The sequence below is a fragment of the Anabrus simplex genome, chromosome 1 (genome assembly GCF_040414725.1).
Source record: "Anabrus simplex isolate iqAnaSimp1 chromosome 1, ASM4041472v1, whole genome shotgun sequence".
In the NCBI taxonomy this organism is placed as follows: Eukaryota; Metazoa; Arthropoda; class Insecta; order Orthoptera; family Tettigoniidae; genus Anabrus; species Anabrus simplex.
Genome location: NC_090265.1, coordinates 1,641,682,646 through 1,641,710,384, shown reverse-complemented (window position 1 = coordinate 1,641,710,384; position 27,739 = coordinate 1,641,682,646). Strand labels below are relative to the sequence as shown.

The window sequence follows — 27,739 nt, the reverse complement described above, 5'->3', positions numbered from 1 at the left end:
CCGGCATTCGCCTTAGTGCATGCAAGTAGAAAATCATGGAAAGCTATTCTCAGGACAACCGACCAGCCTCTCTCCGTCTCCCGAATACAGAGATGTAGAGCCACGGTTGAGCCGTGGCCTCCCCTCCTCTGCTCGGTTGGTCGGTCCGAGTGCAGAACTGTCGGACCACGGACTAGCCGTGACCACTTATCGGGAGAGAACCACTCTGCATCGGCTGATGCTCCCGTATTGTTATGGAAGATAATTAAAATAACCATCGAAATGATAAGTAGAGCGCGAAGAAAAAAAAATTACGAAAAAGGAGAGTCATGCAGTGAGATAGAAGTGAACGACTGCCTTGACCTTTGATGCCGTAATATCACTGAGCCGGTCTCCACTAGATGACATAACTACTGCAAATGAAAATCCCCAGCCTGTTTCCAGTCACTCGGCCGGATCAGAAATGTAAGCCCCATCTAGCGGTGAGGATAGGAATTGTGCCGGCTGCCGAAGTATGTCGTCTGAGACAATGATTAATGACTAACAGATGAAAATGATATGATATTGGAGAGTGTTGCTGGAATGAAAGATGACAGGAAAAACCGGAGTACCCAAGGAAAGCCCTGTTCCGCCTCCACTTTGTCCAGCGCAAATCTCACATGAGTGACCGGGATTTGAACCACGGATCCCAGCGGTGAAAGACCGGTGCGCTGCTGTCTGACATTACCACTGCAATTCTATAAAATATTCAACAGCTATTCGAAACTGATACGCACTTTGGTTTTAAAGACGACATTTTTCCTTTAAAAAAATGTGAGTATTATAATCGTGTAAATATGGTGTTTACACAAATAGTGGTCGGTACTCACCTATACCCGATTGTGCTACGACCCAGGAGAGCCGGAGGAAGAGCATGACTCCCCAGATGTTGAGTAAACAGGGGATGAGGACTCCTTGTATCCAGCCCAACTTGATACCATGTCCTCCTGCCCCGTGGTCTTCCCCCTTCTGCTGATCGGCTTCCACATCCTAAAAGAGAAAAAGAAAGAAACTCATTCACTTTTCATATATAGGATATATGCAATGTTTAATACCAGAAGCAGGTAAGTCATAGATATACTATTTTGGCGTAGAGTACGGTAATAGTTTTGGAACCCTTCTTGGCCGGGGAGTGTTCCAAAAATATGAAAATTTTAAGGTGTAGACTTCTAGACAACTCGTGTAAGGAGAATTGTATCTATCAACGAGTGTCTGACCTCGCTATGATGCCATTGACTGATGCAAGAAGGTTTCCATCTTGATGTACTAAAATCTCCGTACCACATGCCTAACAAATAGTGTAACTCTGGACTCCTGCGTCGTAGCTCGTCATGTGACGTGCCATTATCAAAGGGAGGCGTTGGAGTACAGATTATCGATGTTTTCTTGTAGGCTGTGATGTGAAGTATTGATGGTTGGCCAGGACTGAGAGCCATATCGTTGTTGAAGAAGGGAAAAGGCTCGTATGTCATAAGGCTCTTCCCATCCATTATATTCCTTCAAATTGACCACGTCTCCAGTCACATATGGCTATGCAGTCCATCAGAAATATTTCCGTTCTGTTCATTTTCCTATGCACGTGTGTAAGGGAAAATTAACCTTACTGTAGTAATGTATGTTTGTGTGACGTATTTACGCACTCCTACAGTATACTGTATACCGTATATTGACTCGTCCACATGACGCAGTGTAGGGATGTAAGTATTTTACATGCGTTGTAAAAGGTACTTGACCGGGCGAGTTGGCCGTGCGGTTAGGGACGCGCAACTCTGAGCTTGCATCCGGGAGATAGTGGGTTCGAGCCCCACTGTCGGCAGCCCTGAAGATGGTTTTCCGTAGTTTCCGATTTTCACACCACGCAAATGCTTGGGCTGTACTTTAATTAAAGCCACGGCCGTTTCCTTCCCGCTCCTAATCCTTTCCTATCCTGTCGTCGTTATATGACTTATCTGCGTCGTTGCGACGTAAAACAAATTGTAAAAAAAAGTACATGATGCTATGTTTTTCAGTGGTGTAAGTTCAGAGCCGTAAGTTACTACATTATGGTGAAGTTCCATTTTCGCCGGGATGAATAGCTCAGACGGTTGTGGTGCTGGCCTTCTGACCCCAACTTGGCATGTTCGATCCTGGGTCAATCCGGTGGTATCTTTAGGTGCTCAAATGTGTTAGCCTCGTGTCGGTAAATTTAAGGGCACATAAAATAATTCCTACAACCAAACCAAACCACACGGCACTACAGCCCTTGATGGGCCTTGGCCTACCAAGCGACCGCTGCTCAGCACGAAGGCCTGCAGATTACGAGGTGTCGTGTGGGCAGCACGACGAATCCTCTCGGCCGTTATTCTTGGCTTTCTAGACCGGGGCCGCTATTTTACCGTCAGATAGCTCCTCAGTTCTAATCACGTAGGCTGATTGGACCTCGAACCAGCCCTCAGGTCCAGTTAAAATCCCTGACCTGGCCGAGAATCAAACCCGGGACCTCCGGGTAAGAGGCAGGCACGCTACCCCTACACCACGGGGCTGGCATAAAAGAATTCCTGCGGGACAAAATTGCGAAAAACTCCGAAAATTGTCAAAAAAGTAGTTAGTGGAACGTAAAATCAGTATCATTTTTATTATTTCCATTTTCTACATTTTGAGGATTTTAAACATTAAATGAAATATACGTAGTAGAGTCATAAGTTCGTGGACTGACCGTCTAGTGTGGAGAGTTTACATCACAGAATGTTGCCGCGACAGTTCTTCGCTAGTCCCAGCAAGAGGCAGTTGCGTGCATGCAGTATAAAGAGAACTACTGTCTTTGTTGTGTAGGCTAGTTTAATGTCAGCGGCGCAACTTGAGAATGTCGTAGTTTGAGCAACGGGAAAATTTCAACTTCAGTCAAAACTTAGGCAAATCTGCTAGCGATACGTCTGAGATGATTAAGTTGAAATTGGCCTGTCCACCACGTCGAGAAATAAGAAGCGAAAAACAGGGCAAAAGACTATTGAACTGTTAGCGCCAGTCCAGGAACATATTGATTGTAGCACGTGCACAGAAGTACACTGTGTTGCCTATACTGTAGGCGCCAGTCAACGAACTTATTGACTGTAGTAGTATTTCTTAACGCTAGACGGGCGCGCCAATTTCTGTCACACTACCGGGCGCGCGGTTGTCAACCAGTTACGTTTTCAGTCGTTTACAGGCTTCCAATCGCATAAACATTTCATTTAACGGCGTTTTACCTTTTGTTTCAATGTTATTATCCAAATAAAATTAAAAACTTGTATTAGTAATTAATATGAATGTACTTAAAATGGATAAACATGAACACGTAAACTAATTCTGATAGGGACATGAATACTGCGCCTATTGTTTTTGTTAACCAGCGTGCTATTTTACGCCGTAATTCCTAGAACTGTCAATCTTTCACCACCTCGCAACTAATACCTTTGCTCTCATTCTTGATCTTCATTTCAGTCGAGTTTCGACAACAGTGGAAGCGATACGTGTGTAGTTATTTCGAGCTAACGTTTGGTACCCGAACCTGGTTGAGAAAGTCAACCGCGCGCCTGGTCATGAAAGTAAAATTTGTGTCTTTAAAATTTCCTTTCCTTTGTACTTTCCGGGTATTTAGGCAAAGTTAGGCGTAATTACATGTAGTATATTTCTATTTTAGGTCAGGTTTTTTTCAATAATGGAGACATACCTGGCATTTTGAGCCAGTTGTCCGATGAAATAAAGGATTCTGCCTCGGAGTTTTCGGATGTGAAGGAGAAAATTATAAACGTATCGGATCAGGATCATAACAGTGATACGGAGCAGGAGGCCGATTCGGACAGTGAGATCTATGAAGACGATAACGAAAGAGAATTTGTATTCGGGAGAGATGGAAGAACAATGTGGTTCACGACGAACTTTTCAAAACGTACTTAGAGGGTAAAAGCAAGGAATATTGTAAAAATACTGCCAAGACCGGAAGGGGAGGCGAGGAAGATATCAACAGAAATTGACTGTTTCATGCAGTTGATAAACGCTGAGATGGTCGATGAACTATCACACTAGACTAATTTGTACATTTCTAGGAAGCGGGGAGAATTGAATTACAGCCGTGAGCGCGATGCTAAATTTGCGAACCGCAGCGAAATTATGGCATTGCTCGGGGGATAAGGTGTGAAAGATTTCTTGGACATGGTAACAAAGTTTACTTTTCATCCAGTCATTTTTGCTATTATACCGGATTATTTCATTGTATAATTGTGCAAGTATTAAAATACACTGACTGACAGAGCAAATGCAACACCAAGAAGGAGTGGTCAGAACTTTATGCCAATTGCAGGGTAGACTGACGTCACTGAGGTATGCTCATGATGTGAAATGCGCCGCTGTGCTGCGCACGTAGCGAACGATAAATGGGACACGGCGTTGGCGAATGGCCTACTTCGTACCGTGATTTCTCAGCCGACAGTCATTGTAGAACGTGTTGTCGTGTGCCACAGGACACGTGTATAGCTAAGAATGCCAGGCCGCCGTCAACGGAGGCATTTCCAGCAGACAGACGACTTTACGAGGGGTATGATCGGGCTGAGAAGGGCAGGTTGGTCGCTTCGTCAAATCGCAGCCGATACCCATAGGGATGTGTCCACGGTGCAGCGCCTGTGGCGAAGATGGTTGGCGCAGGGACATGTGGCACGTGCGAAGGGTCCAGGCGCAGCCCGAGTGACGTCAGCACGCGAGGATCGGCGCATCCGCCGCCAAGCGGTGGCAGCCCCGCACGCCACGTCAACCGCCATTCTTCAGCATGTGCAAGACACCCTGGCTGTTCCAATATCGACCAGAACAATTTCCCGTCGATTGGTTGAAGGAGGCCTGCACTCCCGGCGCCCGCTCAGAAGACTACCATTGACTCCACAGCATAGACGTGCACGCCTGGTATGGTGCCGGGCTAGAGCGACTTGGATGAGGGAATGGCGGAACGTCGTGTTCTCCGATGAGTCACGCTTCTGTTCTGTCAGTGATAGTCACCGCAGACGAGTGTGGCGTCGGCGTGGAGAACGGTCAAATCCGGCAGTAACTGTGGAGCGCCCTACCGCTAGACAACGCGGCATCATGGTTTGGGGCGCTATTGCGTATGATTCCACGTCACCTCTAGTGCGTATTCAAGGCACGCTAAATGCCCACCGCTACGTGCAGCATGTGCTGCGGCCGGTGGCACTCCCGTACCTTCAGGGGCTGCCCAATGCTCTGTTTCAGCAGGATAATGCCCGCCCACACACTGCTCGCATCTCCCAACAGGCTCTACGAGGTGTACAGATGCTTCCGTGGCCAGCGTACTCTCAGGATCTCTCACCAATCGAACACGTGTGGGATCTCATTGGACGCCGTTTGCAAACTCTGCCCCAGCCTTGTACGGACGACCGACTGTGGCAAATGGTTGACAGAGAATGGAGAACCATCCCTCAGGACACCATCCGCACTCTTATTGACTCTGTACCTCGACGTGTTTCTGCGTGCATCGCCGCTCGCGGTGGTCCTACATCCTACTGAGTCGATGCCGTGCGCATTGTGTAACCTGCATATCGGTTTGAAATAAACATCAATTATTCGTCCGTGCCGTCTCTGTTTTTTCCCCAACTTTCATCCCTTTCGAACCACTCCTCCTTGGTGTTGCATTTGCTCTGTCAGTCAGTGTATGACTATTATTTTAATTTAATTATGTATCTACTGCTTAACTCGTTTTAACAGTGGCGGGCGGTTCCTGTCCGCATACTCGTAAATGTACACCCGGAGTGGTTAACATGCAGGGCATTTATTTTTAAGCACGTTACAGAAAATATAAGTTTCCGATCATGTTAATTTCGTTTACAATTTGCGCGCGCTCTCCCCAGTGGTATTGTCCCCCTACACGAGCGTGTTGATTTCTGGCAAAACTGCAATATAAGGTTCATGCGAGGGGTCCAGTGAGTTTGTTGAACCAGGACTGCAGGGGGGGGGGGGGAGACAGTCTCGTAAAGGACATTTGGAGGCTAGGCTATGAATTGCTATAGATTCTGCCGCATGCGCTTTTGCGAGTTGCAGTAGGTGGTGTAGGGAACATCCACATAGTTCGAAGACTTCCAACAACATTCGCTAACGTTTGGGTGAAGAACATCCTAGAAATCCGAATTGCATCGGCTCCATGGCTAAATGGTTAGCATGCTGGCCTTTGGCCACGGGGGTGCCGGGTTCGATTCCCGGCAGGGTCGGGAATTTTAACCTTAATTGGTTAATTTCGCTGATAAGGGGGCTGGGTGTATGTGTCGTCTTCATCATCATTTCATCCTCATCATGACGCGCAGGTCGCCTACGGGAGTCAAATCAAAAGACCTGCATCTGGCGAGCCGAACTTGTCCTCGGACTCTCCCGGCACTAAAAGCCATACGCCATTTCATTTTTACTGCGAGTCATGAAGAGTCTCGCACTTGGTAGCCCAGGCCATCTCAATGAATGGTGTGTTAGGGTGCGGAGCCACTTTCCCACATACTTGTCTCCTTCATTTCCGGTAATAGATACATTTTCCATGAAAAGAGGACCATAGTATGAACTTAATTCATCGTCACGTGTCTAAACCATTAGATGGGGACTGTCAACGGCGAAGGGAAGGGTAAGTTTGATATTCTGTTTATGTGCGTATATGTGCACGTGAAAGATAGACAAAGAAAGAACGTGATCATTAAAGAGGAAAATGATGTACACCCATGTGAATAGACCACGAGCCGCACTGTTCTTAACAGTACTGATGCTAAAACATGTATAAAACATAAAAAAATGAGATAATACTGTAAATTGCATCATCATCATCATCATCATCATCATCATCATCATCTGTTTACCCTCCAGGTTCGGTTTTTCCCTCGGACTTAGCGAGGGATCCCACCTCTACCGCCTCAAGGGCAGTGTCCTGGAGCTTCAGACTCTTGGTCGGGGGATACAACTGGGGAGTATGACCAGTACCTCGCCCAGGCGGCCTCACCTGCTATGCTGAACAGGGGCCTTGGGAAGGGATGGAAAGATTGGATGGGATAGGCAAGGATGAGGGAAGGAAGCGGCCGTGGCCTTAAGTTAGGTACCATCCCGGCATTCGCCTGGAGGTGAAGTGGGAAACCACGGAAAACCACTTCGAGGATGGCTGAGGTGGGAATCCAACCTACCTCTACTCAGTTGACCTCCCGAGGCTGAGTGGACCCCGTTCCAGCCCTCGTACCACTTTTCAAATTTCGTGGCAGAGCCGGGAATCGAACCCGGGCCTCCGGGGGTGGCAGCTAATCACGCTAACCACTACACCACAGAGACTGTAAATTGCATGAAATAAAATTGAAATTAATAATGTATTGTTGTTCTTGGATCAATCTCCATGCAGCCAAATAATCTTCAGTTTTTTTTTTTTTTTACACAAATTTGCTTCTTCCTGCGTAAAAGTATCATCATCGGCAGTATCACTTCTATCAGTTCTACGTCTGACTCTTTCGTTGAATGGTTGAGGCCTTCAGTTCAAAGGTTGCCGGGTTTGATTCCTCTGCCACGGGTGTTTGTGTTCGTCTCAGTACAGTTCTCTTCATGTAAATGTAACACATCACACTACGAAACACCACAGAAACTCTCGCAGCAGTGAGTACATCCCTTCATACAAGTTTGGTATGAGCAAGGGCACAAGGCAAACCCATATGCACGACAGAGTTCGTGCTCGCAGCCTCAGTAGGATATGGGAAACCGGAAGAGAAAGAAGAAGAAGATGATCACCAGTATCAAGTCTATGAACCTGGACACAGTCCTTGTGATGTAACATGGATTCCAAAAGTAACCAATGAGGACCAAAATAATCTTCAAGTAATGCCGAAACATCATATACTTCAGTTAGGATGGAAGTAGGGGACAGCGTGTTCGTTGTTGTCTGGGACAGGCATGGCAAAGTAAACCACTGCCTACTCTTTTGTCGGAAATCAGCCATTGCATATCGTGCTGCTTTCCTTTGGAATCTTCTCCAGTTCTCTTGTGAACAACCCTAGTGGAACCATGCACATTGAGCCTTACTAGAGACTTATACGCCCTTTCGTTTATATACTTACTACAACCCCTAAATAGTCCGGCTCCTTGGCTAAATGCTTAGCGTGCTGGCCTTTGGTCCAGAGGGTGCTGGCTTCGATTCTGGCCGGATCGGAGATTTTAACCCCCATTGGTTAATTTCGATGGTTCGGGGGCTGGATGTGTGTGCCGTCTTGATAATTATAATTCATCATAGTTAGGGTCCCATCCTCATAGAAGCGCAGGTCGCCTATAAGCCGTCAACTCGAAAGACCTGTGCTAGGCCTCTTCGGAGGCCAAACGCCATTATTTATAACATCAAATACTCTCATAACCATATGAAGATACTTGTGACCTCTATTTACAACCTTACTAATGTGATCACCCAAATTAAGATATTTCCTTATATAATGAAATGGCGTACGGCTTTTAGTGCCGCGAGTGTCCGAGGACATGTTCGGCTCGCCAAGTGCAGGTCTTTGGATTTGACTCCCTTAGGCGACCTGCGCGCCGTGATGAGGATGGAATGATGACGAAGACGACACATACACTTAGTTCCCGTGCCAGCGAAATTAACCAATGATGGTTGGAATTCCGACCCTGCCGGGAATCGAACCCGGGGCCCCTGTGACCAAAGGTCAGCACGCTAACCATTTAGCCATGGAACCGGGTCTTATAATAATAATAATAATAATAATAATAATAATAATAATAATAATAATAATAATAATAATAATAATAATAATAATAATAATAAAAACAACACGATTATCGAACCAGATCTTTACCTATTTTAAAGATAGGAAGACCCTGCCAACTTGGTTCAAGGAGGTGCAAAGGGACCTGCAGGAGTCGAAGATCACTTATGAATTATACAAGAACGCAACCCACTCAGGAGGAAACTAAAAGATCGCCAGGGTTTTCAAGAAAGGACAAAGCTGAAGACGGGAAAGGCAACGAATGAAGGAACACTGGGCAAAGATCAAAGATCAGAAAATACAGCTGAAGAAACGTGGTCCTTAGTAGGCCGATACGGAATAATAACATTAATAATAATAGTAATAATAGTCCGCCTCTGTGGTGTAGTGGTTAGCGTGATTAGCTGCCATCCCCGGAGGCCCGGGTTCGATTCCCGGCTCTGCCACGAAATTTGACAAGTGGTATGAGGGCTGGAACGGGGTCCACTCAGCCTCGGGAGGTCAACTGAGTAGAGGTGGGTTCTATTCCCCCCTCAGCCATCCTGGAAGTGGTTTTCCGTGGTTTCCCACTTCTCCTCCAGGCGAATGCCGGGATGGTACCTAACATAAGGCCATGGCCGCTTCTTTCCCTCTTCCTTGCCTATCCCTTCCAATCTTCCCATCCCTCAACAAGGCCCCTGTTCAGCATAGCAGGTGAGGCCGCCTGGGCGAGGTACTGGTCATTCTCCCCAGTTGTATCCCCGACCAAGAGCCTGAAGCTCCAGGACACTGCCCTTGTGGCGGTAGAGGTGGGATCCCTCGCTGTGTCCGAGGGAAAAGCCGAACCTGGAGGGTAAACAGATGATGATGATAATAATAATAATAATAATAATAATAATAATAATAATAATAATAATAATAATAATAATAATAATAATAATTTCCTGTGACTACTTCTAGCCGAGTGCAGACCTTGTAAGGCAGACACTCCGATGGGGGTGGGCGGGATCAACCATGTGTAGGTAACTGCGTGGTATTGTGGTGGACGATAGTGTTGTGTGTGGTGTGTGAGTTACTGGGATGTTGGAGACAGCACAAACACCCCCCCCCCACCGCGGGCCAATGAAGGTCAAAATCCTCGACCGGCCGGGAATCGAACCTGGGATCTTCTGAACCTAAGGCCAGTACGCTGACCATTCGGCCAACGAGTCGGAAATAATAATAATAATAATAATAATAATAATAATAATAATAATAATAATAATAATAATAATAATAATAATAATAATAATTTCATTTGCTTTACGTCCCACTAACTACTTCACTATTTTCGAAGACGTCGAGAGGCCGAAATTTAGTCCTGCAGGAGTTCTTTAACGTGCCAGTAAATATACCGACACGTGGCTGATGTATTTGAGCACCTTCAAATACCACCAGGAATACCACCAGGCTGAGCCAGGATCGAACCTGTCAAGTTGAGGTCAGAAGGCCAGCGCCTCAAACGTCTTGCTCACATTACTGTACGTGGTAAGCTTCACTTGTTACTTGCTTCCACGACTCGCTTGGTCAGTCGCTGTAAATTTTCCAGACTTTCTGCCAACAGCAATGTGTCATTTTAAACTGCTTAGTTGTGTTTACCCGTAAATCAATAACCACAGCCGGGCTGAGTAGCTCAGACGGTAGAGTGCTGGCCTTCCGACTCGAGGTTATTAGGTTCGATTCTGGCTCAGTCAGGTGGCATTTGAAGGTGATCAAAGGTGATCAAATACGTCAGCCTCGTGTCGGTAGATTTCCTGGCACATACAATAATACTTTATGGACAATTTCCCGTCACCTCGGCGCCTCCGAAAACCGTAAAGGTAGTTAGTGAGACGTAAAATTATTATTATTATTAGTATTATTATTATTTCTATAAACACCACCGTAGTCCTCATGGTTCCCATAATTGACTCAGTGGCTGTGAGTTTCTGCTGTTGAAATGCCAGTGACTCAGCCATTGTGTAGAACGAATATACTGATGCGATAACAGCTGTCCTTCTTGTAATCTTGGAGACGATGGCCAAATGGGCACGCAAGATAGCGTGAAGGCCCTACCTCGACAAGCCACATATACTATGTAACTGGAGTATACATTACAAAAAACAATTATTTATAATTAAATATTCCGACAAAACACTGTACCTCTTGATGTAATTTGAGGGGTCTAGCTAGGCCGGTGATCAGTATTGGTAGTTCGAAAAAAAATTACTATATGAGTATCAGAAGTTTCCATACATGTTAGAAAGTGGTAAGTTATCACATTTCCTGGTACACATTCATCCACGCAGGATCCAAAATAGACCAGACTATTCCACGTTCCTCGTGTGCGCCCAACACTCCATATTGTACAGACTTAACACAACAGCAAATGCGCTGTATAAAATTGATATCTACATTCCCTCTCTTCAAAACCAATTTGAAATCTATATAAATAAAATCGTAACGACCTTGTGTCTGTACATTGACTATTTTGGCGACATTTCGGAACAGTTATCCGTTTCAGGTGTAATAATGACCATCTGCACATATTTTTAGCTTTGGTGTTTGTTTGTTTGTTTGTTTGTTTGTCTTTTTGTCTATAACTTGAAAACTACTAGATATATTTCTACCAAACTTCATATTTAGAATCCACCTGTCCTTGGGTAGGTTTTAGAGCCAATATTGTTTCTAAATTCCTGAAGTGACTGGGATTAATAAGGGTAATATCATTAACGGACCGTTTCTCGGTACAAGTCCCACTGGACTTAACTCCAGAGCGGGTACGTGTAAAGTTTATTTCTTATAACTTGAAAACTACTGAAGATATTTCAACCAAACTTTATATTTAGCATCCACCTGTCCGAAGATAGATTTTAAGATCCATACCATTTCAAATTCCTGGAATGGACTGGGGGTTTACAGGGAACCGAGGCAGTGATTTTACTCTCCCACACTATATACAAGACAAACCTGACTGGAAATCGACCAACCTTAATGGAAATCCATTTCTAAAACTTTTTTCTCATGTGCATTTTTTCGACGGGAGGATTAATAAGGGAGATATCATGAACGGTCGGTTTTGCGGGCTAAGTCCAGGTGTTGTACGTGGAGAAGATTCCTTATCTATCTATAAAAATAAAGTAGTAACTACCATGTGTCTGTGCAATGACTATTTGGGCGATATTTTCGTACAGCTATCCCTTTAAGGGGTAATAATGATCATCTGCATAGGTTTTAGCTATAGTTTCTTGAAAGTCCTAAATTTTACCCCCTCGCGCAAAATCAAGAGTGCGATACAATCTGCCAGACGAGCCAGAAAATTGGAATTAGGCAAATTATATGTTTTAGCCTGTAACCGACGAAAAACTTCCAAGATGTTTAAAATTTTCACTTTTTATCCCCGAAGAATATCGAAATATGGAGGCAATTTTAATGACGGTGCAGACCTTCTTTTCGAGGTATTTCGCGGCTAAACGGTAAGTCCTATTACAAAACGGATGGCCCAATCTCAGTTCAGTTTGGAATGATCTAAAACTTTGGTACTATGACTTTTTGCCGTCTCTATCCCCCTTATACGTTAGATTTGTCTGTATTTCTCGACTGTTCGTAAATTGTGTGCTTTTTACACGTAATATTACATAGTTTGACGCACTTATAGGAAAGATAGGGTAATCGAATTTGGCACGCACATTGACATGGCCAATCGCTATGTACAAAACAATTTTCATGATTCTAGCTTCCACATAAGTATGTGAAAAAATGTAAAATGTTAGTCATGTACCCAAATTTCACCTAATTCAAATATCGTAACTCAATCTAACCAATAAATATGGGAGATATGGGAAAATATTTTAAGAGCAAACATGTAGGGCAATAAATCTCGAAGGATGTCTTCACTTACAAACGTGCCCGTGCTTATCTGTCATCTAAATAAATATAATCATAATGGCCGTGTGTCTGTACATTCACTATTTTGGCAAATTTTCCCCACAGTTATCCGTTTCAGGTGTAATAATGACCATCTGCATATTTTTTAGCTTTGGTGTCTGCTTGTCTCTTTGTTTGTCTATTTGTTTGTTAGTTTGTCTGCTTGTCTGTTTGTCTATAACTTGAAAACTACGTGATATATTTCTACCAAACTTCATGTTTAGAATCCACCTGTACTTGGGTAGGATTTAGGGTCAATATTGTCCTGAAATGTCTGGGGGTTCATACGAAACCGAAACCGTGATTTTGCACTCCCACAAAATGTACACAACCAAGCTTAATGGACATCTACCTACCTTAATGGAAATCAATTTCTATACTTTTTTATGATGTGCATCATTTCGATACGAGGATTTATAAGGGAGATATTATTAACGGACCGTTTTTCCGTACAACTCCCACCGGACTTACTGTAGCTCAAGAGCGGGTGCGTGTAAAGCGTATTTCTTATAACTTGAAAACTACTGGATATATGACAAACAAACTTCATATTTAGCATGGTAGGTTTTTAGGTTCATAAATTTACGCAATGGACTGGGGTTTTATAGGGAGCAGGAAATCGAACCCGGGTCTCTGGGAGTGGCAGCTAATGACTCTAACCACAACACCACAGAAACGGATGTTTGTTTTCTTGCTATTGATTTTTTATGTTGTTATACAGTCAGTGTAAAAGAGTACTTCGTATCTGTATTTATTACTACTAAATAGTCCGGCTCCTTGTTTGAATAGTCAGCATAGTCACCTTCGGTCAAGAGGGCCGCGGGTTCGATTCCCGGACAGGTGGGAGAATTTAACCATTTATTTCATGAGTATGCGGAACCCCACTGTTGGCAGTCCTGAATATGGTTTTTCGTGGTTTCCTATTTTCACACCAGGTAAATGCTGGAGCTGTGCCTTAATCAAGGCCACAGCTGGTTACTTCACACTCCTAGCCCTTTCCTACCCCATCGTCGCTATAAGACCTATTTGTGTCGGTGCGACATAAAGCAACTTGTAAAAAAATTAGTAAGCGTGTCCATATCATTTTATATGTCTATTCATGTTCACAACGTCACTTCAACGTTATCGGCCGGACCACGAATTTTATCGAGGTCAGGTTCATTCTATAAAGTCCTTGGTTAAGGTGGCAGGGCGTCTGCTGGGTTTCGTGGTTCAAATCCCGGTCACTTCGTTTGTGATTTCTGCTGGACAAAGCGGAGACGGGACAGGCTTTTCTCCGGGTACTCAGGTTTTCCCTGTCACATTTCATTCCAGCAACACTCTCAAACGTAATTTCTTTTCATCTGTCAGTCATTAGTCAATGCCTCAGATGATTGCGACGGGCTTCGGCAGCCGGTACAATTCCTATGCTCGTCGCTAGGTAGGTGTTCATCCATTCCATTCCTGACCCGATCGAATGATTGGAAACAGATTGTGGATTTTAATTTTAATTTTCAGGTTCATTCATTCATTCATTCATTCATTCATTCATTCATTCATTCATTCATTCATTATTTATTTATTTATTTATTTATTTACTTTAAAACCTTTACATAATCTATAGAAAGCCATCGAAAATTGACAGGCCCCCTACATGTAAGGTCCCCTAGCTCGCGGGCTGAGTGTTGTGTCCATCTTAAAACACATCTTCACTCACACACAACGCATCACAGAAACACGCATCCCTCCACATAAGGTTGATGTCAGGAACCTCGAACTCACTAAAAATGGAGTTAGGTTTTTTGACCTCCGAGGTACAGAATTAAATAACTCACGTTAATGTACCACAGTACTACTAAAGCCATGATACTGACCTTAGGTCTTTGTCACGTCATTCAATCGCTCTCTCACGTGTGGAGACATCTGCATTAAGACATTAAACTTGTTACAACGAGCACCAACAAGCATAAAAGCAACGGAGTTTATTGAGCATGAAGGAAACGATTCAGCATAGACTATGAAACCTTCCTATGTGTTTCATATTTATCTTATCTTTTCTCTTAAGGATGTGCTTAGAAATGAAGTAGATGTCCTGATGTAAGAGGTTCCAAGAAAATGAATTTGTTTTTAACACAATACATTTCTTCGAAAAACATACTTGGTCAAAAGCAACGCACCGATAGCGTTATCAACAGCCGCACAGCACATGCGTGTACTGTGCCGTGGTCATAGTTACTATAATCCAAGCTTTATGTTTATTTATAATAATAGTGTATAGCCTTCGAAGAGAATTTTTTCTTGTAGACGGTCTATTAGGCGACCTGCATGTCTGTGAAAATGGGGACCCTACCAAGGATGATTTCTAATGCTGAATACGCCACACAGACCCAGCCCCCGAGCCACTGGAATGAACAAATTAAGGTTAAAATCCCCGACCCGGCCGGAAATCGAACCCGGGACCCTCTGGACAAAAGACCAGCACCCTAACCATTAAGCCATGGAGCCAGACATTTATAATAATATATATACCAGGTGGCTCTCGAACGCCGTATTTTCTACTTATAAATGCCCCGCATGCACAAATAATGAACGAGATGTCTACCGACTGATTTTCACAGGGGAACTACTGCCAGCGGGCAGGTTACGTCAGAATATGAAGAGATAAGAAACGGAGTATCACTCGCAGCATGTTACTCAGCGCTACAGGTATAACGCACCCCTTTCATTAGTAAACATCGTTTTCGACCACATAGTTCTAGGCTGGTGTATGGTACAGCCGCACTATATTTGCTGTCTGCATATTGGCAATGGCTAGTGTGATCAGCAGCGGTGAATACACAGACATTATTTTAAGCTGGACAACCTGGTCGGAGTGCAACAGAAGCTCCAAACAGACGCACGGCTTCTACACAATATATTTCGCCGAACAGTATTAGTTTTTGTTCCATACAATCAACTCTTTTATCGAGTTGAATGTCTACACGTGTATAAATTAATAACTTATTAGATTTCATTTGCTGCATCTTTGGCGTGTCTACAAACAGTAGCGGCGGTTGGGGGCTGGGGTGAGGAGGGACAGTCGCTTCTACCCCCACTTTGTAGAGTATATATTACATTTTATTCCACTTTAACCAGCTGGAACTAGGGATTATTTTAAAAAAGCTATTTGTACAAACCTTGTTGTCTTATATGCTAAATCTTTCCTTTATTGTATAGCGCTACGGCAAGTAGTGGAGACTTTGCATGTGCTGTGAGGAAGGGTAGTAGGGATACATATTTTTTTTGCCGAGGTCGTGGCCAATGAGTTGTAATTCATCCACTTGCCGCACGCATTCGTCAGTATGGCAGTCTCTTTATTGTCTGTTAGTTTCTTAGTGTGTAATCAAATACTAAATTATTTTTAATTGCATAATCATGCCGTACATCTGTGTAATTGTACCGGGCGAGCTGTCCGTGGGGTTATGCGCGCGCAGCTGTGAGCTTGTACTCGGGAGATGTGGTTTCGAATCCCAATATCGACAGCCCTGAAGATGGTTTTCCGTGGTTTCTCATTTTCATACCAGGCAAATGCTGAGGCTGTACCTTAATTAAGGCCACGACCGCTTCCTTCCCATAAGTTCTATCTGTGTCGGTGCGACGTAAAGTCAATTGTAAAAAATATATATATTTAATTGTGATTGTAATTTCAGCGCGAGCGAATACCAACTTTACTTTCACCGGACTAAATTATTTCGTTTGTATTATGTTATTTTATATGTAAATGTAATTAATCTGCCCCGTGGATTATTCGTAATAATATTTTTTTGAGATTTTGATTCAATGCTGTATAATAAAATTATCACCAGGTCTCACAAACTTACTACGGGGCATTTACTTAATAAATAACATAACACAATTAAATAATTCAGGAACGTTGGTATTTGCTCCTGTTGAATTAAAAATCTAACAAGTTCCACCTTTTTCAATACAAAATACAATGTTGTTGGAAGGGTTTTTTACAACGTAAATTTCATTACAGAACTAGTTTCGGTGTTCCTCTAGACACCATCATCAGCTGCATATTAAATGAAAAAACTTGGCGATATAAACATGAACAACAACAACATATTGCTATATGTAACTCCTTAATATTTATATTATGGTTGGTTAAAAACTCTAATTTGTAACAAGAAAAACCTTGTCAAAATTATAAAATCTCTGAGTGATGAATTGTTTCAAATTCCGTAGTGGCTATTAATCTATAAATCGTAAATGTCAGTGTCCGCCTCTGTGGTGTAGTGGTTAGCGTGATTAGCTGCCACCCCCGGAGGTCCGGGTTCGATTCCCGGCTCTGTCACGAAATTTGAAAAGTGGTACGAGGGCTGGAACGGGGTCCACTCAGCCTCGGGAGGTCAACAGAGTAGAGGTGGGTTCGATTCCCACCTCAGCCATCCTGGAAGTGGTTTTCCGTGGTTTCCCACTTCTCCTCCAGGTAAATGCCGGGATGGTACCTAACTTAAGGCCACAAGGCCCCTGTTCGGCATAGCAGGCGAGGCCGCCTGGGCGAGGCACTGGTCATTCTCCCCAATTGTATCCCTGATCCAAAGTCTGCATCTCCAGGACACTGCCCTTGAGGCGGTAGAGGTGGGATCCCTCGCTGAGTCCGAGGGAAAAACCGACCCTGTAGGGTAAACAGATTACGAACGAACGAACGAACGAACGAACGAACGAACGAAATGTCAGTTCTTATACGATCTTAAAATTAAGGAATAAAGTTGAATACAGTCCTTTAATGTTAAAATGTTCATTTCATATATACGTTGATAGCCATTTGTTGGAGAAAAACTCGTTGTGTACAATAAAAATTATTAAATTGCGCCGTCTTCTTAACTTTGTTGGTGTGCAGAAACGTAAGTTAAGAAGACGGCTGGTAATGTGAATGAGCTCGCTTCACAAAAGCGATGAACAAATGTGACAGAACGAGATCCACAGAAGAAATTCCGACAGACGCAATCATTTGGCCTTGTTAGGTGGAATATATAGTGGCGGGTTTTAAATTTCACGTATCTTGTAATATTAATCTTACTGGGTCAATTTATTTTCATATAAATGTTATTAACTAATTTATCACATACATTCTTTCATAGAAGCCTTATTGCATGCTCCTATCAATTCTCTGTTATTTTCTGCGGGTTTTAGTTAAGACCCAGTTAACAGAATACGAGATTTGCAGGATATGTATGTTCTACTGCTGATTTTATAATTACAATCAGAATTTTAGGGATTCTTTGGTGATCTCCGGCGCCCATTAACCAGATTTTCTGAAAAATTATTTTCATTATAAAAGTACGTATCAAGTGAAAGTTTTTCTAGCCTGCCCCGCGGTGTAGGGGTAGCGTGCCTGCCTCTCACCCGGAGGCCCCGGGTTCGATTTCCGTCCAGGTCAGGGATCTTTACCTGCGTCTGAGGGCTGGTTCGAGGTCCACTCAGCCTACGTGATTACAACTGGGGAGCTATCTGACGGTGAGATGGCAGCCCCGGTCTGGAAAGCCAAGAATAACGGCCAAGAGGATCCATCATGCTGACCACAGGACACCTCGTAATCTGCAGGCCCTCGAGCTGAGCAGCTGTCGCTTGGTAGGCCATGGTCCTTCGGGGCTGTTGCGCCATGGGGTTTGGTTTGGAAAAGTTCTTTTACGGTGCACATACACACATAGTTCTTATGGGGACGATAGATAGGAAAGAGATAGGAACGGGAAGGAAGCGACCGTGGTCTCAATTAAGGTACATCCCTAGCATTTGCCTGGTGTGAAAATAGGAAACCATGGAAAACCAGGGCTGCCAACTGTGGGGTTATAACCTACTATCTCCCGAATGCAACCTGATGGGTACGTGACCCAAACGGCTCAGTCAAGTAAAGTGCAAATAACGCATAGAGGAAAGTGGTAGGCTATGCAGTAAGTTACAATTAACGCCCAACAGTGGGGCAAGAAGATTAAAGACATTTTTTTGCTATTTGCTTTGCGTCGCACCGACACAGACATGTCTTATGGCGACGATGGGATGGGAATGGCCTAGGAATGGGAAGGAAGCGGCCGTGACCTTAATTAAGGTACAGCCCCAGCATTTGGCTGGTGTGAAAATGGTAAACCACGGAAAACCATCTTCAGGGCTGCCGACAGTGGGGTTCGAACCCACTATCTACCGATTACTGGATACTGGCCGCACTTAAGCGACTACAGATTAAATAAAAGTACTAAAGCAAGATAGAACGGAAACATGGGCGTGGACCGGGAAGTTTATCCTGGGTGCGAAACCTGCGAGGGGGTTTCGACATCCATGGTACGAGAACTATAACACAGGAAGCGCGTATGAGGGAAAATAAAGTACTGCATGATGGTATCCAACCTTCTGTTGTGAGAAGCCACCAGAAGAAGAAGAAGAAGAAGAAGAAGAAGAAGAAGCAGTCTGGTCAAATAAGGATTTAGAGTTCAATAGCCTCTTGACTAACGGATGAAGAACACTGTTCGGCATCACCCGATTACAGACCATTCGCGTCAGAGTTAACAATGTTCCTTATCAGGTAAACACGAGGAGGAATGGATCTGTCATTGGAAAAACATGTTTTGGAACGTCGGCTTATCATTTGCAGTTTAGTAAGTGGACAACCTTTAAACATTTCCCGCTACTTAAATCTGACTTTATTCGCCGTATCAGATATATGAGATAACAGTTGGAATTTATGTGGGAATAACGTACACGTGGATTTCTTGAACTGAATGCAGGTAGGTTTATGATGATTTATGGTTTTTAGGTGATATTTTCAGTGTTGTCTTCTTACGAGGGAGTTTGCGCAACTTGCGAGGGCTATTTAAATTGAGTTTCAGCTTTTATCATCGGCGTCATTAGCTATCAAATATTGTTGAAGAAATCCTAAAAGTCAAGTGTGAAAATTTGTTTTAACTACAAGGTGTAGTTTTATGTGTAAAATACTGTATTATTGTAGTAAGGATGTAAAGGAGAGGGCGCGTAAATTTCTGGTAAGACCCCAGTTCGAGAATGGTTCCAGTGTATGGGACACACATCAGAACGACTTGATACAAGAACTAGAAAAGGTCCAAAGGAAAGGAGCAAATATTTGTTCTGGGTGATTTCCGACAAGCTGGGTAGCGTTACAAAAACGTTGTAAACTTTCGGCTGGGAAGACTTGGGAGTAAGGAGATTAGATGTTCGACTAAGTGGTATATTCTGTGCTGTCAGTGGAGAGATGGCGTGGAATAAGAATAGTAGACGAATAAGTTTGAACGGAACTTCTAAAAGTTCTTTTTTAACTTTTAAAAGTAGGAAAGATAATAAGATGATAAAGTTCGAATTCACGAGAACAATAATTGGGGCAAATACTCATTTGTAGGTCGAGGAGTAAGAGAGTAAGGAAATATCCAAGTTCTTTGAAAACTTTTAAGAAAAGGTTAGATAAGCAATTGATAGGCAATTTGCCACCTGGGCGACAGTTCTAAATGCAGATCATTGATGACTGATTGATGATTTTGATAATGATTGTCTTTCTCTACAGGTTAACAACCGGGAGCTCAAAGGGCTGCCTAGAAGCAAGTGGGATGGAAAGAGGTGAAAGCAGAGTTGTCAGTTTTCTTTCTGCAAAAGACAAAGACACCTCCGTACAGGCCATGAAGGCCCTTGGAGGAGTGGAAGATAAAGGCTTCCACCATTGTTAACCGCGGCACGTGATGGGGTAGAGTGGTTAGCTCTACCCCCGGCCGCCTTTGCCCCCAGGAATTAACCTGGTACTCATTTTTGGTGTAGGCTGAGTGAACCTCAGGGCCATATGCACCTCCGGAAGTGGAAATCTCGTTTCTTAAATTTTACGACTTCCTGATGGGGATTCGAACCCACGTCCTTCCGGGCGAACCGAGCACGTCTTTACCGCATCGGCAAGGCAGCCCCTTTTCTTTCTGCACTGCAGCTAATAATAATACTACCCATTTTCTCAAACAAACTAGCACAACGTGAAACAAGACGCAAGACATTGCAACTCAGCGCATCATTCCACGCGGACTTGGCAAGAATGAGACCCCACCTAATGAAAATAAAAATCCACAGCCCGTTTCCAGTCATTGGACCAGGTCATGAATGGAATGAATGAATCCCCATCTAGCGGCGTTATTCGAAGGACATACACCAGACCTCTACGAAGGCCACACGATATTATTATTATTATTATTATTATTATTATTATTATTATTATTATTATTATTATTATTATTATTGTACCGGGCGGTACACCTCCACGCCGCTAATTTAAAATGTGCGCCAGTTGAAACTCCTCTGCTGGAGGAAGTCTGAACTTTATTGACGGTATTAATTTTCTACTTTCACAGAAGATGTCACTACCTGTAAATTTCGGAGTTTTAGAACTGTGTCATTTTTGATGTGTTTTTGTTTTGCTTGAAGTAAGAAGTGTGAACTTCCTCTTCTAGAGGACACTACTGAAGAACTACAATAGTGCACCCTAGTGCGAAGAAAAATAACTGTTCTTTGGAGAAAATTTTATTTCAAAAGTTTGTTCTTTGTTAAATTTCTTTCTGTTATTGTTTAAGTTGGCTGTATACCCCTCTCTTTCCCCTTGTTTTGCATTTAACCAATCCCGAATTTCCGTTATTAATTTCTGACCAATCATAGGTATCTTCCCCCAACTTGAATATGTTGCTGTATCCTACCCAATAAAAAGTTTGTGGGAGGGTGTTTTCATTCCCCTAACACCTAGAACCTTCCGCGAGAGTATATAAACTGCTGATTTTAGGGCCTCTGCGCCACTTCTGTTCCATCTTTCTGTGTGTAAAGTACCTAGCAGGGGGCGGGAAGCGCCTCTTTCTTCGGCAGCGGTCAACAACAAGGTAATGGCCGATTAATAACTTCTTTCTTTGCTAGCTCAGCAGTTTAACTCTCGGGGCGGGTCCGAAGTTTTTCCATTATGTAACCTTCCGTAAAATGTAAAGAAACTGGTATCTATCCTATCTTTTAAACTGCATATCGGGATAGAGAGTGCTTAACCCTCTCGAGCTCCCAATCATATTGTTTTGAGGTGAACTTATTTTCTCAACCTATTCTTCGTTAACGTAAAACAAATTGTTCTTTTCTAAAGTCACCTCTGTAGTATGGGATTAGCCCTTGCATTAGTGGCCTAGAGCCGGATTAGGTTTTAAAAACTAATGTATTAGGAGTGCAGATCGCCTCCTCTCAAATTGTTATTTTATAGGTCATGTAATTACCCCTTTTCATTTAATAGACCTCAGTAGGTTGGGTATTTTACCCCTGTGTCTATGTCCAGTGAGGACAACTTGAAGGTGGAGTTCGGTGTGGCCTTTGAGAGGCTTAAAGTTGAGAGCGAGTGGCTCTTTTTGTAAATTGAGTGTTGTATGCCTCGTGGAGGCTTTTCAGTGTAATTTGGAGCTAAGGCTCCTAGGCATGAATGGGGTTTTCTGCCCCTCTGTTGAAACTTGTGTTTGGAGGTAAAACTGAGCTGATTGCCCAAGCATTGTGTTTTCAGGGCTCGAAGCCCAAATCCTGTAAATATTGTAACTACCCTTTGACTTGCTACTTTGTACCTGCCATGCTTGTTATTTCTTTGTTTTTGAAAACAAAATATAACCTTGTTAAATTTTAAATTAATTTTACTTTCGTAGTTTGAGACCCGTTCACACCCGCACCTTCTTTCACGCATAACTACCACAAAAACACGGTAACAATTATTATTATTCCAAAGAAAACATTAGCCACTTTTTCATGTCAAAACTGCCTAACTGGTCTTCAGCAGGACTCAGTCCATTTTGAGCAATAATGTAACACAATAATACGCTTTAATGACGCAAAGACGAGCGAAACTTCTTTCCCTTCATACCTTGAATTCGGTAAAGCCAACAGCAGTCGAAGAATGGTATCCACGTATAAAACTAAACGTCTTTTTTTTTTTTTTGAGGCACATCTCATCGAAAGCAACCATGGCGTCCTTAACACAGGTAATGTTCTTACTCTTAAAAAAACAATTTCAACTTTAAATCTAAATATAATTATATCAATCTCCGAATATAAACCAAGATCACCGCAGTAACATTGTAGTTTCCAACGCAGCGGATAACACTAGGTCACGCTGTTTTAGAATGCCCCTCAGCAGTGCTGTCTAGAATGAAATGAAAATCGACAGCCTGTTTCTAGTCACTCGACCGGGTCAGGAATGGAATTAATGAAGCCCCCATCTAGCGGTGAGGATAGGAATTGTGCCGGCTGCCGAAGCCTATCGCATTCGTCTGGGGCAATGATTAATTAATTATACATGAAATGAAACGATATTGGAGAGTGTTGCTGGAATGAAAAATGAGAGGGAAAACCGTACTACCCGGAGAAGAACCTGTCCCGCCTCCGCTTTGCCCAGCAAAAATCTCACATGGAGTGACCGGGATTTGAACCACGGAATCCAGCGGTAGTGGTCGGCGCGCTGTCGCCTGAGCCACGGAGGTTCTGCTGTCTATAATTCACGTTAATAATAATACAAAAGGTCCAGCTGCTTGGTTGAATGGTCAACGTAGTGACCTCCGGTTCAGAGGACTCTTCGGTTCCCGGCTATGCCGGTGATTAAACTACGCCTGATTAAATCCTCTAGCTCGGGGGCTGAGTATGTTGAGTCCTCAGCCCTAAGGCTCGTTGTATCCTCAACAGCTCCTCCATCAGCTGTCATAGATGGCCAAGGTGACACTGAAGAGGCGTACTAGGGAAATGAGGAGTGAGGTAGTTTCCCGATGCTTTCCTCAATCTTAATAGGCCTTCATATGTTGTATATATAACATATCAGAATAAAAACCATCACAGAAACACGCCGTAGTGAATATATCCCTCCACAAATGATTGGTTTCAGGAAAGGCTTCCGGTCGTAAAACTGGGCTGTCAGTACGAAGTGCCAAAACCAGATACCTGGGAAAAGATCGATGAAGATTAGGAGAAAACTGAATTTCAAACCTTCAAAGAATGGAGGTATCACCCTTGAAGATGCGTGAGAATAAAGTTCTCTGGGTGTCAAAAATCTAAAGTTAAGCATAGACGATTGGATAGGACGGACGCAAGTGAGGCCAGACTCAGCTAAAGGTACCGCTACTATGGTCACTACGCTAAGTTCGCAAATGGAAAGTTGTTGGGAGACTGTCAAAATATATTCTTGTTTCCAGTCAAGATTCTACCCTGACCAGCGTATTCATGTTATTTCCATTCCGCCCGTGGCTATTTCTTGATGGATGCCGTATTTTTGCAAAGAACAACCCATGAATTCTCTGTCTGTCTGTCTGTCTGTCTGTCTGTCTGTCTGTCTGTCTGTCTGTCTGTCTGTCTGTCTGTCTATCTATCTGTCACGAACTTAGTCCGTAGGTTTATTTGATCCTCAAATAACACCACCAACTGTTATAAGGCAGAGGCCATACCAAAATGTGGCTTTCACTGAAGTCTCAATCTCATTTACGTGTGTGATGGTATGGAAATTATTGAAATACAGGCGGTGCTGAGTAATTACATTCATAGCACGACTCGTGCGTCTGTATGGTTGTGAAACGTGGTACTCATACAGTCAGTCGTGTTTGACTCGGTGAGGAAAGCAATGGGAAACTATCTCTCTCCTCATCTCTCCCAGTACGCCTCATAACCTTTCGTGGTGCTGTTTAACGATCCAATGAAGTTTAACGATCCAATGAACTTACGGATTAAGGATTTGACAGACAGACAGACAGACAGACAGACAGACAGACAGACAGACAGACAGACAGACAGACAGACAGACAGACAGACAGACAGACAGACAGACAGACAGACAGACAGACAGACAGACAGACAGACAGACAGACAGACAGACAGACAGACAGGAATTCTCATTTCTGCTTTGTACCGCAGGTCTGTGCAGGTTTTTCAAGGTTTGTTGTCGAGCGAAGTATTACACTGGAGTACTTTAACGTTTGACCTTAGATATCCACCTTACAACGTAGTACAGCAGATATCGGCCTATTATTCTTACACGAGGAGTTCACTATCTCGCTTATTCCATTGTGGGTACGAACACTGCTATCAGTTCGGAATGACCAAACAAAACGAACGTATTCTTTAAAATATACGACTTCTTAGCTGCATTCCTTTTTCCTCGTTCTTCCAAGCCTTTTCCCAATCAGCTGACGCAAACTCTATTGGTCGCTCCCCTCAAGTACCTCCTGTCTTGGACCTTATCTTTAGGAATTTGTGATCTCACTAAATAAATAAATAATTAAATAAATAATCTTCAACACCCGTTCTAGAGGGAAGGGGGCCAAAGCTAAATGGACGAAACTGGTTCGAGAAGACTTAGAAAGTTTAAAATATTGATCCCAAAAATATCTTTAACAGGGATAACTTTAGAATGCTGATCAGAACATCCGACGTTCTCCAGTCACTGACAAGTAAAGCATTGCGTCCTGGAGTGGGAGTGAAGTGGACTCAGGAAAGGAAAGCAACCCACAACGCAAAGATTAAGGAATACTTGGCTAAGAAGAAAGCTCACCAGAGTTAGGAACCAAGTAGTCCAAGGGGCCTCAACGAAACAATAATAATAATAATAATAATAATAATAATAATAATAATAATAATAATAATAATAATAATAATAATAATAATAAAGGAGTGTTTGTCTTTGTGTGTGTGATGCCCAGCAAGCAGAGATAGGAAATTTTTTACAAAGGTCGACAGAAGGGAGCCCGGTCTAGGAAGCGAAGAATATATATTTTGCTAGTTGCTTTTCGTCGCACCGACACAGATAGGTCTTAAGGCGACGATGGGACAGGAAATGCCTAGGAATGGGAAAGAAGCGGCCGTGGCCTCAATTAAGGTACAGCCCCAGCATTTTCCTGGTGTGAAAATGGGAAACCACGCAAAAATAATCTTCTGGGCTGCCGACAGTGGGGTTCGAACCCACTATCTCCCGGATGCGAGGTCACAGCTGCGCGCTCCTAAGCGCACTGCCAACTCTCCCGGTAAGCGAAGAATAACGGCCGAGAGGATTCGTCGCGCCGACCACACGACACCTCATAATCTGCAGGCCTTCGGGCTGAGCAGTGGTCCCTTGGTAGGCCGTGGCCCTTCGGGGCTGTTGCGCCATGGGGTTTGGTTTGACTTGGACAGAACGGGATCCAAATGCACATCAAAGCCGGATTTTTAATTTTCGCGTTCGTTTGCGACTTATGGGCGAAAACTTGACGTAAAACGCGTGTTGGAACAGAAAAATCCAACGTACCACATGTCACTACGTAACCTATTTCCTGTTATTGACATACATTAATTCTTAAATGAAATCTTTATACAGGTAAAGATCTATTTTGCATTAATTATTTATGTTTCATTTCATTCACTTATTCCTATATATTAGCTGGAACAATACTGCAAATCAATACTTCGAATTGCGTATAAGTATATTCCCTATGAAATATGGCCCAAGAAATGCAGCTATGCATCTAATCTTCACATATTTGGAAATGGCATTGAACGATTTGGACTGTCAATAGGTATGCGGGTTCATCTGCCCAGCAGTTTGCCGATAACGTTCTTCAACTAGGAAGTGATGTTGTGACTTGGGATGTTCAAAATGGAATTGTTATGACCCAACAAAATCTGAAAGAGGCGGTGTTTCCAAATGTGGCACAGCATTTCACCGATCACACATGGCTGTGCCAAAGAGCAATTCTTGCTCCAAGAAATGAGGCTGTCAACGTCATCAACAAGCAAATTTTACAAGAATTACTCGGTGTTCTACAGATTTACAAGTCTATCGATACGCCATGTAATACAGATGAGGCTGTCAACCACACGGCGCTTTTTCTGAACAACTTGGAGCCACCTGGAGTACCTTCGCACATGTTAGAGCTGAAGATTGGGGAACTGTTTATGCTTCTCGGGAATCTGAATCGTCCTTCCCTCTGAATGGAACACGACTCTGAGTCAAGAAATGGATGCTGAGGATTATGAAGCCACCATCTTGACTGGACATGCCTCGGGGAAGTAGTATTCATTCCTCATATCAAAATTATCCCTTCGGATGTACCGTTTCAATTTAGACGTCTGGTCCAGTTTCATTATGAACATCAACAAGGCCAGTCAGTTTAACATGGATTGCATCTTTGGGAAAGCATTCTTTCTGATCATATTAGACATGTTTGCAACATTAATAACTGGTTCGATAGAAGGCAGATCGGGTTTAGGAAAGGCTATTCCACTGATATCAATCAATCAATCAATCAATCAATCAATCAATCAATCAATCAATCAATCAATCAATCAATCAATCAATCAATCAATCAATCAATCAATCAATCAATCAATCAATCAATCAATCAATCAATCAATCAATCAATCAATCAATCAATCAATCAATCAATCAATCAATCAATCAATACTGATCTGCATTTAGGGCGGTCGCCAAGGTGGCAGATTCCCTAATGCTCAACTTGTAGGATTCCAGCAAGATATCTTGGATTCAGGAGGTCAAATGAACTGTAATGCGATTGACCTATGTAAGGCATTTGATAGGGTAGATCATGGAAAAAATGAGTGCAATTGGACTTGATAAAAGAGTGACTGAATGGTTGGCTATATTTCTAAAAAACAGAACTCAGAAAATTGGAGTAGGCGAAGCTCTACTGTATTTGATAATGTATTACTTAAGAGTGGAATTCCTCAAGGCAGTATTATTGAAACTTTATGTTTTCTTATATACAGGGTGAACTTTAATAAAACCAAGAAACTGCAGGGACTTATTTCTGACTGGAAATCGAGGAAAAAATGTCCTATGAACATGTGTCCGGAAATGCATCATTGTGACGATAGATGGCACTGACGAATGACATTTTCTCTGACTACTTGCAGTGTGTTTTTTCTGTTGCAGATAGTGTGATTGAAGCAGCGTACTGTCGGAAGCAGAATGATCCGGTATTCATGTCAGGAATAAGCCGAGATGGTGTTTGTGTTTCAAGCCCTTTTTGGGCGCTTGTGTGATCATGGGTCCCTTCAGACAAACGAACGTGCAGGGA

At 43.1% G+C, this 27,739-nt stretch overlaps 1 protein-coding gene across 1 annotated transcript in view; it reads right to left on the bottom strand.

Moving 5' to 3' along the window:
- Positions 1–27,739, bottom strand: part of NKCC (sodium potassium chloride cotransporter) — a 230,853-nt gene that overhangs the window by 141,379 nt on the left and 61,735 nt on the right. The window contains exon 3 of the mRNA XM_067138361.2: positions 849–1,008. Within this exon, the coding sequence (XP_066994462.1) occupies positions 849–1,008 (160 nt within the window). The remainder of the gene's footprint in view (positions 1–848; positions 1,009–27,739) is intronic.